At 48.2% G+C, this 17,374-nt stretch overlaps 1 protein-coding gene across 1 annotated transcript; it reads left to right on the top strand.

Annotated features, from left to right (window-relative positions):
- The first annotated feature begins 259 nt into the window (after positions 1 to 259).
- On the top strand, positions 260 to 7,479 carry LOC128063945 (F-box only protein 27-like). The gene is made up of 6 exons (XM_052656774.1): positions 260 to 278; positions 3,351 to 3,731; positions 3,879 to 3,990; positions 4,072 to 4,167; positions 6,482 to 6,617; positions 7,282 to 7,479. The coding sequence occupies exons 1-6, from the start codon at positions 260 to 262 to the stop codon at positions 7,477 to 7,479; spliced, it is 942 nt and encodes a 313-aa protein (XP_052512734.1).
- Positions 7,480 to 17,374: the final 9,895 nt, after the last annotated feature.

The raw sequence follows: 17,374 nt of genomic DNA, 5'->3' as shown, positions 1-17,374 counted from the left end.
TGTTAAAAATGTTTTATTCTCTTCTACATTTGTGGAGAGGATTGGAGTGGAAGGGTAGCAGGGGGATTTTTTTTTCTTTTCTTGGCCACAGTCCTTGGCATTCAGGGATCTTAGTTCCCTGACCAGGGATCAATCTCACCCCTGCTATAGCGGAAGCTCAGAGTCTTAATCCCTGGACTGCCAGGGAAATCCCAAGGGATTTTATTTTTTACTGATTTCCCAATAGTATCTAATTTGCTTATCATGCCTCCTATTCACCATGTCTGTCCCCCTAGAAGGTAAGTTCCATGTGGGCAAGAACCCAGGTCCAGTTTTACTTGCTAATATTGAAAATTATATGTGTAACTCCCCTTTTATTTTTATTGGATAGAGTCAGTATACAGATTAAAACCAAAGATTCTTGAGCCAGCCTGAGTGAAAGGCACTCAGTCGTGTCTGACTCCTTGTGACTCCATGGACTATACAGTCCATGGAATTCTCCAGGCAAGAATACTGGAGCCATTCCCTACTCCAGGAGATGCTCCCAACCCAGGGATTGAACCCAGGTGTCCTGCATTGCGGGTGGATTCTTTTACCAGCTGAGCCACCATGGAAACCCAAGAATACTGGAGTGGGTAGCCTATCCCTTCTCCAGCAGATCTTCCTGACCCAGGAATAGAACCAAAGTCTCCTGCATTGCAGGCAGATTCTTTACCAGCTGAGCTACCAGGGAAGTCCTCTGAGGCAGGTTCAAATCCCCGCTCTGCCACCTACTAGTCATGTGACCTTGGGCAGGTCACTTGGCCTCAGTTTTCTGAGCTGTGAAGTGGGGGCATAGCCATATCTACTATTACCCTGATTGGTAATAACAGACTCCATGAAGGTTGGCTGGGGCTTCCCCGGTGGCTTAGTGGTAAAGAATCCACGTGCCAACCAGGAGACATAGGTTCCATTCCTGGGTTTAGAAGATTCTCCTGGAGCAGGGAATGGCAGCCCACTTCAGTATTCTTGCCTGGGAAATCCCATGGACAGAGGAACCTGGCAGGCTGTAGTCCATGAGGTCACAGAAGAGTCGGATACGACTTACAACATGACGAAACAACCACAACAGCACTTATTTAGGGAGTCAAATAGAAATGCATTTGCTTCCTGCTGGAGCCTGTTTTCTCCTGTGCAATGGGATCTCTGAGTTAGTGATGTTGGATACTTAAAGGTGATGAGAATTTTATGCAACCTAATGAATAGGAAGCCTCCAACTCAGATGTCTGACCCAAATAACAGCAATTGCTCAGCACCAAAGGTCTTTTTTTTTTTCTTTTTAATGGCAAGGACCCAGAAGCAGAAGAGATTAAGAAGAGATGGCAAGAATACACAGAAGAATGGTACAAAAAAGCTCTTAATGACCCAGATAACCATGATGTTGTGGTCCCTCACCTAGAGCCAGACATCCTGAAGTGTGAAGTAAGGTGGGCCTTAGAAAGCATTACTATGAACAAAGCTAGTGGAGGTGATGGAATTCCAGCTGAGCTATTTCAAATCCTAAAAGATGATGCTGTTAAAGTGCTGCACTCGTTATGTCAGCAAAGTTGGAAAACTCAGCTGTGGCCACAGGACTGGAAAAGGTCAGCTTTCATTCCAATCCCAAAGAAAGGCAATGCCAAAGAATGCTCAAATTACCATACAGTTGCACATGCCAGCAAGATTATGCTCAAGTCCTTCAAACTAAGCTTCAGCAGTACATGAACCAAGAACTTCCAAATGTACAAACTGTATTTAGAAAAGGCAGAGGAATCAGAGATCAAATTGCCAACATACACTGGATAGAGTTGATATATAGATTAAAAGCAAAGATTCAAACTCAAGGAGATAGTGAAGGACAGGGAAGCCTGGCAGTTCATGGGGTCGCAAAGAGTTGGACACAACTGAACAAGAACAACAATTTATTTATTTATTTTTGGCGGTGCTGGTTCTTCACTGCTGCGCATGGGCTTTCTCTAGTTTCCATTTGCCAGCTAGCTTCCTCATTGCGGTGGTTTCTTGCAGAGACATTACTTTGCTGACTAAGGCCCGTCTAGTCAAGGCTATGGTTTTTCCAGTGGTCATGTATGGAGGTGAGAGTTGGACTGTGAAGAAGGCTGAGCGCCGAAGAATTGATGCTTTTCAACTGTGGTGTTGGAGAAGACTCTTGAGAGTCCCTTGGACTGCAAGGAGATCCAACCAGTCCATTCTGAAGGAGATCAGCCCTGGGATTTCTTTGGAAGGAATGATGCTAAAGCTGAAACTCCAGTACTGTGGCCACCTCATGTGAAGAGTTGACTCATTGGAAAAGACTCTGATGCTGGGAGGGATTGGGGGCAGGAGGAGAAGGGGACGAAAGGATGAGATGGCTGGATGGCATCACGGACTTGATGGGTGTGAGTCTGAGTGAACTCCGGGAGTTGGTGATGGACAGGGAGGCCTGGTGTGCTGCGATTCATGGGGTCGCAAAGAGTCGGACACGACTGAGCGACTGAACTGAACTGAACTGTGGGCTCTAAGGCACATGCAGACTTCAGTAGTTACTACTACGTGGGCTCAGTAGTAGTGGCGCTCAGGATTAGTTGCGCTTAGGCGTTTGGGATCTTTCTAGACCAGGGATCAAACCGATGTCCCCTGCATTGGTAGGTGTACTCATAACCACTGAACCACTGGGGAAGCCCAGCACCAAGGGTCCTGAAACCTGGTTAGGGATACTCCAAGCAGTCACTGGTGGGGATGACAATGACAAGACTGACTACTTCGGCCAACCCCTCCCTCCTCCAAGGCTTTTCTTCAGTTGAGTAGCTACCCCGAGGTCCCAATACAGCCCAATAGAGGGATTTTCTGGAGATCACTCAGGGAGGAAAGGGAGGGGCAGGCTTGTAAGTACAGGCAGAGGGAGGAGGGGCAGGACAGTGAGAAGGGAGGGGCAGGCAGAAAATGTGGAATCGGAAAGGGAGTGGGAGTGGGTGGTGGAGGGTGGTGCTGGGTAGGAAGAAAGGAGGGGCCAGAGAATAAAAAGGGCGGATGTAGAGATGGGGGTACCTGAAGCTTGGTTGCCTGCAAGGAGCAATGAGTGAGATGCAGGGTAGGGCTCCGGGGCTGCACGGCCCCAGAGGGGACTGGTTGGGGGCCGGCTGTGGGCGCACGGTGGAGAGTGGAGGGGATGGGAGCCTGGCAAGGACAGCTTGGGAGTTTGGGGACTCAAGGACGGGGCTGGGGGTGATGAAGATAGGGAGGCAGCTTTTGGGGTTTGGGAGAGTAACAGCCTTGGGGTGTGGCTGGTAGGGGCGGGGCCGGTGGAGGCTGGAGGTCATGGACACTCTGACGTCTTGACACGGGGTCTCCAACAGCAGTAGCCTGGCCAGGCAAGGACGACCTGTGGGCCTCTGGGGGCCTGCCCACCAGTGTTGCTACTCCAGACACGGAACCCAAGGAGGTGCTGGACCTGAACCGACTGCCTAACGAGCTGCTCCAGGAGGTGCTGAGCTACCTGCCCCCAAGCACGCTGCTCCGGCACTGCCGCCCAGTGTGCCGGCGCTGGCGAGACGTGGTGGACGGCTGGGACCTGTGGCGGAGCATCCTGCCCTGGAAACACCCAGACCTGTGGCCCGTCATCCGCACCTGCCTGCCCCCTGCTGACGCCCCCGGGCCCTGCATCCTGGGCCGCTTCTGCGAGCGCAGACCCATAGGTCGGAACCTCCTCCGGAACTCTCAGAGCTCTCATGGCCTAGGTGGGAGCCCAGGAAAGGGTCCCCGTGGGAGCACGTGGGAGGAGGCGAAAGGGGCAGGCATGGGAAAGAGGAGAGGCCTGTACCTGGGCGAGTGGGCTGTCGGGGCACTTGGTCACCAACCCTTTTTTTGTTGTTGTTTAATGGAAGGATTCTTGAACCAGACGGTGCCGAGCGCAGGGGCTGCCCGGGGTGCAGAGGAAAACGCGAGGGTGGGCCCGCTGATGGCCTATAAACAGAGACGGCTCCTCTCTTCCTACAGGTGATGTCCCTGGTTCCCAAGGGTCAGGGTGGTTGTCGAGTACTTGTTTGGTTCTCATTGGCCTTGCTCCCTCTTTCCTAGGTGGTGTCAACAGAAGCAGGTTTTGGACCTGGAGAAGGAAGGTCTGTGGCAGGAACTCCTGGATAGTGGAAACATTGAGATCCGTGTCTCCAACTGGTGAGTGTGATGACAAAAACAGCCCGTTAGCTGAGCATTGGCCTTGGGTTGGGTGACTTCATGTAGATCTCCTAACAGCCCCTTAGATAAGCAGCAAGGAAAATGACTTCATCACCATCAGAGCTTTAGTACTTAGCAACATCCTTTCCCTGAACCCTCTCTCAGCCCCCAAAGGGACCTGGATTGGAAGATGCCTGGTTGGATTCTAGCAGAGGACTTGGGTCCAGCTAAGTCTTGTCTGTGAATGAGATGCTCCTTGGTTCAGGAGGGGAGAAGATAGGAGAGTTGTCTAAGAGGTTAGATTCTGGAACCAGACCTCTCACACTCAAATCCCAGTTTCCTGGCTTTATGGCCTTGGACAAGTCACAGTGTGCCTCCATTTCCCCATCTTCAGAAGACAGGGTTATATATCAGCCAGTTGTTTCAGTGGAGAAAAAGATGTACAGAAGAGTGAGTTTTTTAAAAATATTTATTTGCTTTTCTGTGCTGGGTCTTAATTCCAGCATGAGGGGCTGGCATGTAAGATCTAGTTCCCTGACCAGGGATCAAACCCGCCCGCCCCCACTGAAGAATCCAGAGTCTTAGCCAATGGACCACCAGGGAAGTCCCCGAGTCTTTATTTTACTGTATTATTTACTTATTTATAGGGTGTGCTGGGTCTTTGCTGCTGAGACTTACCTAGCTGTGGCGAGCAGGGGCTGCTGTCTAGCCGCAGTGCGCAGGCTTCTCGCTATGGCGGCTTTCTCTTGTTGCAGGGCACGGGGTCTAGAGCTCAGGCTCAGTAGCGGTGGTGCACGGGCTTAGTTCCTCCGTGGCGTGTGGGCTCTTCCTGGATCAGGGGGCAAGCCCCTGTCTCCTGCATTGGCAGGCTGGTTCCTTACACATGGAACCACCAGGAAAGCCCTCACCCAAGTTTTTACCAGGGTTTTATCATGTTAACCTCCAGGTCAATTCATACTCCATACTTCATCCTGAGTCACATGGTTGATCTGGAGTGACTGGCCTCCATTATGTGACTATAACGGAGGATGTGGTCAGCCCCAACCATTTCATATTGACAGGCCATTTGTGTGTGTGTGTGTGTGTGTGTGTGTGTGTGTGTGTGAGACTGACACAGAACAGTGTGAAAGGTAAGTCAGTTCAGTTCAGTCGCTCAGTTGTGTCTGACTCTTTGTGACCCCATGAATCGCAGCACACCAGGCCTCCCTGTCCATCACCAACTCCCGGAGTTCACTCAGACTCACGCCTATCAAGTCAGTAATGCCATCCAGCCATCTCATCCTCTGTCGTCCCCTTCTTCTCCTGCCCCCAATCCCTCCCAGCATCAGAGTCTTTTCCAATGAGTCAACTCTTCGCACGAGGTGGCCAAAGTACTGGAGTTTCAGCTTTAGCATTATTCCTTCCAAAGAAATCCCAGGGCTGATCTCCTTCAGAATGGACTGGTTGGCTCTCCTTGCAGTCCAGAAGAACACAAAAATATATTAATACAGAATTAGGACAAAATACTACGGGAAGAAGTAGAATGGACATCTGTTTCTAAGAAGTGGAGTGATATGAAGTCTCTCTGAAAGAGTTGTTTGTGTGTTTGTACAGCCTATTACTCTTAATTCTTTAAATTTTAATTTCTCACATCATAACGTAGCTGTCTACTTGGAGGTCGTTTCTTTGAATGTTGCTGGATAGCCCATCACCACTGTGTTTAGGTGCCCCTGGATCCTGTTACACGACTGATAAAAAAATTGTACCTTAAAACATCACCATTGTATACATTGGAAATGACATCTTGGCCACCACTGAAATATATTATAGGATGAGAAATAAGACAATGAAGGAGGTACCCTGAGGCTTCCCAGATGGCACCAGTGGTAAAGAACCTGTCTGCCAATGCAGGAGATATGAGACATGGGTTTGATCCCTGGGTCAGGATGGCCCCCTGGAGGAGGGCATGGCAACCCACTCCTGTGTTCTCGTGTGGAGAATCCCATGGGCGGAGGAGCCTGGAGGGCTACAGCCTACAGGGTCACAAAGAGTCGGACACAACTGAGCGACTTAGCATGCACATGCACCTTTAAGCCTGGGATTCTAGGTCATTCCTCCTGAAATGAATGTGCAGACCAGCTGGGGAGCGTGTTTAGTGCAGATGGATTCAGTTAGATATGCAATGGGGTCAGGCTTCCCCATGACACTGACGTGCCAGTTCCCATGACAACATTTGGTACTCGTATGCATGGCAAGCCCTTTCAGGTGAAGGCAGGCAAACCCCCAAAGAGATGGGGTGATCAGTTCAGGCTTCACAGTCTCCCTTCTGCCATAGGTGGTTCGATGACCGAGACGCTGACTGTTTATACCGGCTAATTGTCCAACTTTTAGATGCCAACCAGGCCGTCCTGCATCACTTCTCTCCTTTGCCTTTTCCCAGCAATCAGTTGGGCAATGATTTCTTCTTTGAGGTGAGTCTCTGAGAGGGCTATGGGAAAGGACAGTGGAACCTATGATGACCTATGGCTGCATTAACAAATTGCCCCGGAATTTAGTCGCTTAATATCAACAGCAGTCATTTTATCTCCTCTCATAGTTTCTATGAGGACGATTTTGCTGGGAGTTTCTGGCTCTGGTCTTATTCAGACACTGGCTGGAGCTAAAGGGCAGGGTGGGCTGTGAGTGTGTACACAGCAACTGGTGGCTGGCCAAGCAGCTCTTGGTTTAGTCTCAGAGCTTGGCCATGGGATCCCCCTGCATGGTCTAGTTGGGACTTCCCCACAGCGTGGCGGCTTTGGGGCAGGCAGCTGCTTCCTGGTGGCTCAGGGCTCCATGAGGCTGCTGGAGAAACCAGCAGAAGCTGCATTGCCTCTGTGATCCTGCTGTGGAAGTCACTTGGAGAAAGTCACTCAGCATCACTCCCACCACACTCTTGGTTACAATGAAACCCACCCAGATTCAAGGTGGGTGGGAATTAGACCCTACCCCTGGGTGAGGAGTGGCATGATTCTAGAAGGATGTGTGGAAGTAGAGACCTTGTTGCAGCCATCTATAGGTAATACCACCTGCCAGAAGGCCCCCAACTCAACTTTTGAGGGGAACACAGTGGGACTTAATCTCTTTTTCTGTCTACAGGTCAACCACGTGTTCTCCAACCTCAAGAAAGGTGTCCGCTTTGCGTCTTTTGAACACTGGGTCCGGGACTTTGAGTTCTCACGTGAGCAGCATGGAAACTATCCATTACACTCAAGCATGACCGTGCAGGTCCGTCAGGCACTACCCGATCATGCCTTTCAGGCTCTGGGACCCCCAGCTGAGCCGTCTCAGTATTAGGGACTTGCAGCTCCTGGCCTCTGGGGATCTCATGAATCCAGTTGAAGTTTCTAATGGGCCCTGTCATCAGGTTCTGGAAGCTACAGGAAGAACGTTCGTACATCAGATTTACTGGTTGCCACTGCTCTAAGGCAGGCACTGTTCTAGTAAGTGGAGACGAATGGGTGAAGACAGACAGATGGTGAGAAGGCTCCTCACCCTCCCCCCCACGCCAGGCCCTCTGGTTCAGTCCCTGTGCCCTGTGCCCTTGTTTCCTTCTGGTTCTGCTGCAGAGGCTTCTTTGGTCTTGTGCAGAAAGCCCTCTCCTCATGTCTGCACTAGAAGCTCATCCCTATGGCTAAGAAAATCCCAGCCCCCATTGGTGATTAACTTAACCTCATGGGGTTTCAAGACTGGGACCAGGACTCAGAGCAGGAAGTCAAACTGCCTCAAAACTGGAGACAGAGGATTCTGCCTACCCTGTGAACAATGATGTGGTCCCCTGAGCCCAATCCTACCCTGGATCCTACGGTGTATAAAATTATTTTGTTACATTTTGAAATTCTTTTCAAATATGGAGAGAATAAATCAAGAACATATCTGCCAATCATAGGTAATAAATGTAATATGATCTTGCCAAAGTGTCTCAGCGGTTTTTAATAGCAATACAGTGTTACAGCCTGGGTGACTACTGGATTCAGAGTAAGGAGCTGTTTCAGTTGAAGAAAAACTGTACAGAAGGAAACATCTAGAGAAGGTGTTCTCCAGTGGAGAGAATGGAGGAGTCAGAGCCTTATTTCCCAAGTCCTGACAGATGCTAAAGCTGAAACTCCAATACTTTGGCCACCTCATGCGAAGAGTTGACTCACTGGGAAAGACTCTGATGCTGGGAGGGATTGGGGGCAGGAGGAGAAGGGGATGACAGAGGATGAGATGGCTGGATGGCATCACCAACTCGATGGACATGAGTTTGAGTGAACTCCGGGAGCTGGTGATGGACAGGGAGGCCTGGCATGCTGTGATTCATGGGGTCATAGAGTTGGACACGACTGAGTGACTGAACTGAACTGAACGAAATCATGGGGTCACAGGTTATCAACCAGGGTTAGAAGTCTTAGGCAGGCAGTGGATATGGGCACAGTGTCACAGTGACACCACATTTGTGACATTCCGGTCACAAGGATAAGAGAGAACCTTGCAACGCCAGGATCCCGCTGTCCCCACCCCAGTCCAGTGGTCATGGCTGCCCCTCCCTGCTGCAGGATCCCTAAGGAGCTCCAGGTCTCCGGGTGGAAAGCAGATGAAGCCGCTGCTGCCTTTGATGTGTCCACCCTGAAGTGTCCCCCCACCTGCAGTAGAATCTGGGACACGCCCCAAGGGGAGGGTGTTTTGTCAGTTTCATCCAAAGGGGAATTGACAGGTTGAAACAGATCCGAGAGTCAGGACCACATGCAGTGTGTGGTCTTGGAATAGATACTGGTTCAGACTCAACTCTGGAGGATATTTTTGGTTCCACCCGAGGACTTTGGATAGAAGGAATATGAGACAGGAGTTTACAGGAAGGGAAAGATGGAAACCATTGCCTGAAAAATAAACATATTATTTTACTTTCACATATATACTCCTAAGTGTTGTGTTATACCTATATGCATATTTGTAGGTGTGTGTATCTATATGCCAAATTTAATATGTGTGTATGTGGGGAGTGCTAAGTCATTTCAGTCATGTCCAACTCTGTGTGACCCCATGAACTGTAGCCTGCTAGGCTTCTCTTTTCATGAGATTCTCCAGGCAAGAATACTGGAGTGGGTTGCCATGCCCTCCTCCAGGGGATCTTCCCAAACCAGGCACCGAACTAGCATCTCTTAGGTCTCCTGCATTGGTGTGTTCTTTACCACTAGTGCCACCTGGAAGGCCTCAATTAAACTTATACACATGCTTATTTAAATATATTTCCTTGTATTTGTATTATGGATTACCTTCTGCATATCCTGAAGAAGGAAATGGCAACCGACTCCAGTACTCTTGCCTGGAAAATTCCATGGATGGAGGAGCCTGATAGGCTACAGTCCAAGGGGCCCCAAAGAGTTGGACACGACTGAGCCACTTCACTTCACTTCACTTTTGGATGGAGCTATTCATAACAAGAATATGAACCAAAGCATTACAGGCTTACCACAGTGGTGAACAGTGGATAGAAGTTACTTCTATACTTACTCATTTTACATATCTGAATTTCTCATTTTCTGTATGTGTGTGTAGGAATACTATATTACAGACAAATATGAAGCATCCTCCAATGCAATTTCTCTTCACTTTCAGATATAACCACTTTTAGAAGACATTTTTGCTGACAGGGTTTTAAAATGTTTTTGGAGAATTCTGTATACAAGCAAATGTAGAGAGAAGAGTATTATTATTTCCATGTCACTTTCTATTACCAGAAACAGTCTCAACTTAGGGCCAGTCCTCAATTCACACCCTTCTCTTTATATTTTTAATGTATATTTTAATATTTTATTTTATTTATTTTTTAATTAGAGGAAAATTGCTTTACAATGTTGTGTTGGTTTCCACCATGCAACAATGCAAATCAGCCATAATTATACATATATCTCCTCCCTCTTGAGCCTCCCTCTCCTCCCCCATCCCACCCCTCTAGGTCATTACAGAGCGCCAGGCTGGGCTCCCTGTGGTATACAGCAGCTTCTCACCAGCTATCTATGTTACACATGGCTGTGTATATATGTCAATGTTATTTTTTCCATTCGTCCCACTCTTTCCTTCCCCTACTGTGTGCACAATTCCGTTCTATCTGCATCTCCACTCCTTCTCGGCAAATAGGTTCATTAATACCATTTTTCTAGATACTGTTGAGATATATATATATATATATATATATATGCATCACTACACAATACCTGCTTTTTTCTTTCTAATGTACTTCACTCTATATACAGATTCTAGGTTCATCCACGTCACCAAAACTGCCTCAATTTTGTTATATATATATATATATATATATATATATATATATATACACACAGACCGTTTTGTAAGTCTTTATTGAATTTGCTATAATATTGTTTTTGTTTTGTGTTTTGGGTTTTTGGCCACGAGGCATGTGGGATCTTAGTTCCCTGACCAGGGATCAAACCCTCACCCTCTGCATTGAAAGGCGAAGTCTTAACCACTGGACCATCAGGGACGTCCAAATTAAATTTTTTTTGGCAGCAGGGGGGGCGGGCACAATTTCAACCTTAAAGAGAAGTTGTAGTTACCGAAGAGGATTTTTCCACCCAAAATATTCAGCACATTTACAGCTGGATGCACTATCATCACCTTTAGTGTGTATTTCCTGCAACCATTAGACTGAAGAGGTCGCATTGATTAAATAGCTGCCTGATGAAATAACAGAAAAGGATTAACATAGCTTGGCCTCTCCTTCTAAAGGAGTATGTCTCAGGAGTGAGTCCAATTGTATGCTGAGACCCCCAAGTCCTTCTGGCGAATATGCAGCCATGGGGGTGGTCTTGGGGACACACAAACACATGCACAGTGGTGGCAGGGGTGGCATTGCTAGAAAGATCCTGGCTACCTAAACTATGGCCTATCTGTTACAGGGAGGTGGCAGGGGGAAGGGGGGTGGAATGGGGAAACCCCCGTGCCTGGTGGCCGTGGAGCTGCTCGTGGTTTGAAACAGCTGAGCTGCTCTGTTTGATCTGAGTCCCCGTAAAACCAAGTTCCCCTAACAAGTCTATGATTGACCTCTCTATCCAAAACTTGATTTCTTTTCTTGTCCCATAGTGTTCCCCCCAAGATTGAGGGGTGTCAGAGAAAAGGGGGGAATGAAACAGAGTAGGATCCTCCTGGGTACAAAAGCCTTTCCAAGACCCCCATTTCTTATTTGTAGGAAACAGGCTTCAGCCTCCTAGACTGTCCCTGAGTTCCAATGAAAGAAATTTAACATATTTCCATCTAGGGAAGACATTCTGGCTTATATATGATGCAAGTGAGACTTGAATCCAGCCAAAACCCAGACTGAATCCATGGTCTTTTAACAGATCATACCTGGTCTCAGGAGTTAATGAAGGTCAGGTCCTTGATATCTCATTGCAGAAAGAATTCAGTCAGAAACTAAGCAATAGGTAAGAAGCAGATTTATTTCAGAGAAGGCAATGGCACCCCACTCCAGTACTCTTGCCTGGAAAATCCCATGGATGGAGGAGCCTGGTAGGCTGCAGTCCATGGGGTTGCAAAGAGTCGGATACGACTGAGCGACTTCACTTTCACTTTTCACTTTCATGCATTGGAGAAGGAAATGGCAACCCACTCCAGTGTTCTTGCCTGGAGAATCGCAGGGACGGGGGAGCTTGGTGGGCTGCTGTCTATGGGGTCGCACAGAGTCGAACACAACTGAAGCGATAGCAGCAGCAGCAGCAGCAGATTTATTTAGAGAGAAACACATTCCACAGATAGAACATGGGTCATCTTAGAAGGGGAGAGGCCTCAAAATATGGTGTGGTTAGATTTTATGGACTGGGTAATTTCATAGGCTGGTGGATGGGAGATTATTTGGGGGGAAGGAGTGGAGATTTCCAGGAACTAGACCACCACTTACTTTTTGACCTTTTATGGTTGGCCTCAGAACTATCGGGGCTTCTCTGGTGACTCAGACAGTAAAGAATCCACTTGCAATGCAGGAGACCCGCGTTCGATCCCTGGGTCAGGAAGATCCCCTGCAGGAGGGCATGGCAACCCACTCCAGTATTCTTGCCTGGAGAATCCCCATGGACAGAGGAGTCTGGCAGGCTACAGTCCATGGGGTTGCAAAGAGTCGGACATGACTGAGCGACTAAGCTCAGCACACACAGAAGAGAACAGCTTTACTGCTTTGCTGGCCAAGGGGGGACCACAGCAGGCTCTGCTGTGCTTAGACACTCAGTCATATCCGACTCTTTGCGACCCCATGGACTGTAGCCCACCAGACTCCTCTGTCCATGAGATCTCCAGGCAAGAATACTGGAGTGGGTTGCCATGCACTCCAGGGGATCTTCCCCACCCAGGAATCAAACCCAGGTCAAATCATGTTGATGGCCCATTCCAAACTATTTACCCTGCCCTGCCTTTCAGTTCAGTTCAGTCGCTCAGTTGTGTCCGACTCTTTGCGACCCCATGAACTGCAGCATGCCAGGCCCCCCTGTCCATCACCATCTCCAGGAGTTCACTTAAACTCATGTCCATCGAGTCGGTGATGCCATCCAGCCATCTCATCCTCTGTCATCCCCTTCTCCTCCTGCCCCCAATCCCTCCCAGCATCAGAGTCTTTTCCAATGAGTCAACTCTTCGAATCAGGTGGCCAAAATATTGGAGTTTCAGCTTCAGCATAAGTCCTTCCAAAGAACACCCAGGACTGATGTCCTTTAGAATGGACTGGTTGGATCTCCTTGCAGTCCAAGGACTCTTAAGAGTCTTCTCCAACACCGCAGTTCAAAAGCGTCAATTCTTCGGTGCTCAGCTTTCTTCACAGCCCAACTCTCACATCCATACATGACCAATGGAAAAACCATAGCCTTGACTAGACAGACCTATGTTGGCAAAGTAATATCTCTGCTTTTCAATATGCTATCTAGGTTGGTCATAACTTTTCTTCTAAGGAGTAAGCGTCTTTTAATTTCATGGCTGCAGTCACCATCTGCAGTGATTTTGGAGCCCCCCAAAATAAAGTCTGACACTGTTTCCACTGTTTCCCCATCTATTTCCCATGAAGTGATGGGACCAGATGCCATGATCTTAGTTTTCTGAATGTTGAGCTTTAAGCCAACTTTTTCACTCTGCTCTTTCACTTTCAACAAGAGGCTTTTTTGTTCCTCCTCACTTTCTGCCATAAGGGTGGTGTCATCTGCATATCTGAGGTTATTGATATTTCTCCCGGAAATCTTGATTCCAGCTTGTGCTTCTTCCAGCCCAGTGTTTCTCATGATGTACTCTGCATATGAGTTAAATAAGCAGGGTGACAATATACAGCCTTGACGTACTCCTTTTCCTATTTGGAACCAGTCTGTTGTTCCATGTCCAGTTCTAACTGTTGCTTCCTGACCTGCATACAGGTTTCTCCAGAGGCAGGTCAGGTGGTCTGGTATTCCCATCTCTTTCAGAATTTTCCACAGTTTATTGTGATCCACACAGTCAAAGGCTTTGGCATAGTCAATAAAGCAGAAATAGATGTTTTTCTGGAACTCTCTTGCTTTTTCTATGATCCAGCAGATGTTAGCAATTTGATCTCTGGTTCCTCTGCCTTTTCTAAAACCAGCTTGAACATCTGGAAGTTCACGGTTCACGTATTGCTGAAGCCTGGCTTGGAGAATTTTGAGCATTACTTTACTAGCGTGTGAGATGAGTGCAATTGTGTAGTAGTTTGAGCATTCTTTCGCATTGCCTTTCTTTGGGATTGGAATGAAAACTGACCTTTTCCAGTCCTGTGGCCACTGATGAGTTTCCCAAATTTGCTGACACTTTCACAGCATCATCTTTCAGGATTTGAAATAGCTCAGCTGGAATTCCGTCACCTCCACTAGCTTTGTTCATAGTGATGCTTTCTAAGGCCCACTTGACTTCACATTCCAGGATGTCTGGCTCTAGGTGAGTGATCACACCCTCATGATTATCTGGGTCGTGAAGATCTTTTTTGTATAGTTCTTCTGTGTATTCTTGCCAGCTCTTCTTAATATCTTCTGCTTCTGTTAGGTCCATACCATTTCTGTCCTTTATCGAGCCCATCTTTGCATGAAATGTTCCCTTGGTATCTCTAATTTTCTTGAAGAGATCTCTAGTTTTTCCCATTCTGTTGTTTTCCTCTATTTCTTTGCATTGATTGCTGAGGAAGGCTTTCTTCCATCCAAGGAGCGGTGGCTGTGCGGGCGCAGGAGGGCTGAGGGGAACTACTCCACGTTCAAGGTCAGGAGGAGCGGCCATGAGGAGATACCCCTGGTCCAAGGTAAGGAGCAGCAGCTGCACTTTGCTGGAGCAGCCGTGAAGAGATACCCCACGTCCAAGGTAAGAGAAACCCAAATAAGACGGTAGGTGTTGCGAGAGGCATCAGAGGGCAGACACACTGAAACCATAATCACAGAAAACTGGTCAGTCTAATCGCACGGACCGCAGCCTTGTCTAACTCAATGCAACTAAGCCCTGCGTTTACTGTGTTCTTAGTCACTCAGTCTTGTGTTTCACTCTGCAACCCCATGCAATCTGCAACTCCTCTGGTTCCATGGGATTTTCCAGGCAAGAATCCTGGTATGGGTTGCCATTTCCTCCCCCAGGGGATCCTCCTAACCCAAGGATCAAACCTGTGTTTCTTGTGTCTCCTGCATTGCAGGCGGATTCTTTACCTGCTGAGCCATCAGGGGAGCCCGTCTTTCCTGAGGAAACTCCAGTAAAGGTCATGATCTAAGCCTTTCCCTGGGTCCTATCTCCAATCCCTTGACCACACGGTGTCCTTCCCAAGCGGCCCTGTGTGACACACCTCCGGCTTCTAGGACCTGTGAGTACAATGAACTTGCTTTTCCTGAGCCTCTCCTCTGTCTCCTCTTGTGGCTTCAATGGACTGACCATCTCCTGAAAGGACACAGAACAATAAAATACCGTTAGGCAGTTAGAATAGGAAACAGGAGTCCAAAATGGCGGTGGCTAAAAGACAAGGAAGGGAAAAGCCCGCGAAAATAGAACAAAGGAAGGTCAAAGGAAGGTCGGAGGACGAGAGTGAGGACCTCAGGTAGGACAAACAGCACTCCTGGCTGAGCCCAGTTTGCACAGGGCAGGCCCAGGGAGAGGGGAAACATATGAAAAAGCGGAGCCGAAGGGCTCTCTCTCTCTCTCTCTCTCTCTCTTCCTCTCTCTTCGGTGCGCTGGCACGCTCCCCCACTCTCTTCTCTTCGTGTCTTTGGGTCAGCATGCCCTCATGCCTCAAGGATGGATTCTCCTGCTATTTTCTAAATAAAATAGAGCTGTAACACTGAATTGTCTAACAGCTATAACACAGTCTGTCCAAGACCCGAGAGCTGTGAGGCACCAAGGGCTTTAACGCCCGTCACTCCAAATCTTTATTGTGATGAGACAGAACCAAGGAGAATACACTCGCCTGACAATACCATAGGCTTGTAATGCACACTGAAGAACCCTTCTGGATCAAGGAAAACAGCAAAAACAAGTGTGTGTGGTGGGGGTGGTGTAGGGGGGCGGCAGAGGGGAGGAGGGGGACTTCCCCCGTGGTCCAGTGGTTAAGAATTCACCTTCCAATGCAGAGGACATGGATTCAATCCCTAGTAGCAGAACTAAGATCCCACAGGCCACCCCGTGGGCCATAAAAGCTAGAGACGCCCACGGGCCACAATTAAGACCAGTGCAGCCAAATCAAAATTTGTGCGACACTCCCCTGTTTTTGTCACTAACAGAAGGATTGAAATTTAAACTGTTTGAGTATCTCCATAAACAATTATTTTTGCTATGCGTGTAGGCTAAGTCACTTCAGTTGTGCCCGACTCTTTTCAACCCCATGGACTATAGCCCGCCAGGTTACTCTGTCCATGGGATTCTCCAGGCAAGAATACTGGAGTGGGTTGCCATGCCCTCTTCCAGGGGATCTTGCCGCCCCGGGATCAGACCCACATCTCTCATGTCTCCTGCTTTGGCAGACAGGTTTTTCGCCACGAGCGCCACCTGGGAAGCTCCAAAGTGCCTTCAAATACTGCCAAATGTCTCCTGGGAGGACGAAGTCACCCCAGTTGAGAACCATTGTCCTGGGTGAACCACTTAACTTCCAAGAACTTCCTCCTCTACATAACATTGCCAATAACAGTATTTACCTGGTATACCTTCACTATGTACCATATCTACCCACATAACAGCATGCACCTGCATGTTAAACTGTGTGTTAACATGTGTGTTATGCTTGGAATAAGGCCTGGTGTAGAGGGACAGCTGTCAGATGATTGTAATTAGTATCATTATGTTGTTATTATATGTAATTAGAGGCACACCCTTAGTGCTTAGAAGCTACTTTAACACCTTTCAGCCATCTTGAATAAGTTCCTGTCTCCGAGCCTGTTTCCTTATGTGCAAGACTCTATTCTGCTTTCTTGAGCATCCCCAGGGATTTCCCTCATAGCTCAGTGGATGAAGAATCCATCTGCAATGCAGGAGACCTGGGTTCGATCCCTGGATCGGAAAGATCCCCTGGAGAAGAGAATTGCCACCCACTCCAGTATCCTTGCCTGGGAAATCCCATGGACAGAGGAGCCTGGTGGGCTACAGTTCATGGGGTCACATACAGTCGGACACGACCTACCTCTGTTAGTCAATTGGATTGTTTAAATATTAAAATATTCCACCCATGTTGGTGAATATTGACTGCCAAGCCCCCTCCTCTCTTCTGCTCCTTCTCAAGACTTCGTCACCACCTCCCATAATCAAAGGGACACACAGGGTGCTTCTGAGGCCCTGCTCCAGTGCTCAGCAATGACTGGGCTGCTATTAGAAAATGCAGATGTCATCTTAGTCCTGCTGTGGCAGCCTTGTTATTTGGCAATCACCCCCTTTCCTTGCTAACAGAACCACACACACACACTATATACATAATTTTTATTTATTAATTATTTATTTATTTTTGGCTGTGCTGGGTCTTCGTTGCTGTGCTCCGGCTTTCTCTAGTCACAGCGAATAGGGTCTACTCTCTAGGCACGGTGCACGGGCTTTTCACCGCAGTGACTTCTCTTGTTGTGCAGCCCGGGCTCTGGGGTGTGCAGGTTTCCCTAGTTGCTGCTCGTAGGCTTACTGGGATTTTTCTGCACATGTGATTTTCCTAGATCAGGGATCACACTGATGCCCCCTGTATTGCAAGGCAGATTCTTTTAACCAG

This window comes from Budorcas taxicolor, chromosome 18, assembly GCF_023091745.1.
Source record: "Budorcas taxicolor isolate Tak-1 chromosome 18, Takin1.1, whole genome shotgun sequence".
Lineage (NCBI taxonomy): Eukaryota > Metazoa > Chordata > Mammalia > Artiodactyla > Bovidae > Budorcas > Budorcas taxicolor.
Note: the sequence above shows the minus strand (reverse complement) of the source record. Positions and strands in the feature narration are given on the sequence as shown.

Coding starts and splice junctions, on each gene's coding strand:
- LOC128063945 (XM_052656774.1), top strand. Junction 3,991..4,071: donor CGGCTCCTCTCTTCCTACAG/GTGATGTCCCTG, acceptor CCTCTTTCCTAG/GTGGTGTCAACAGAAGCAGG. Junction 6,618..7,281: donor GCAATGATTTCTTCTTTGAG/GTGAGTCTCTGA, acceptor TTCTGTCTACAG/GTCAACCACGTGTTCTCCAA.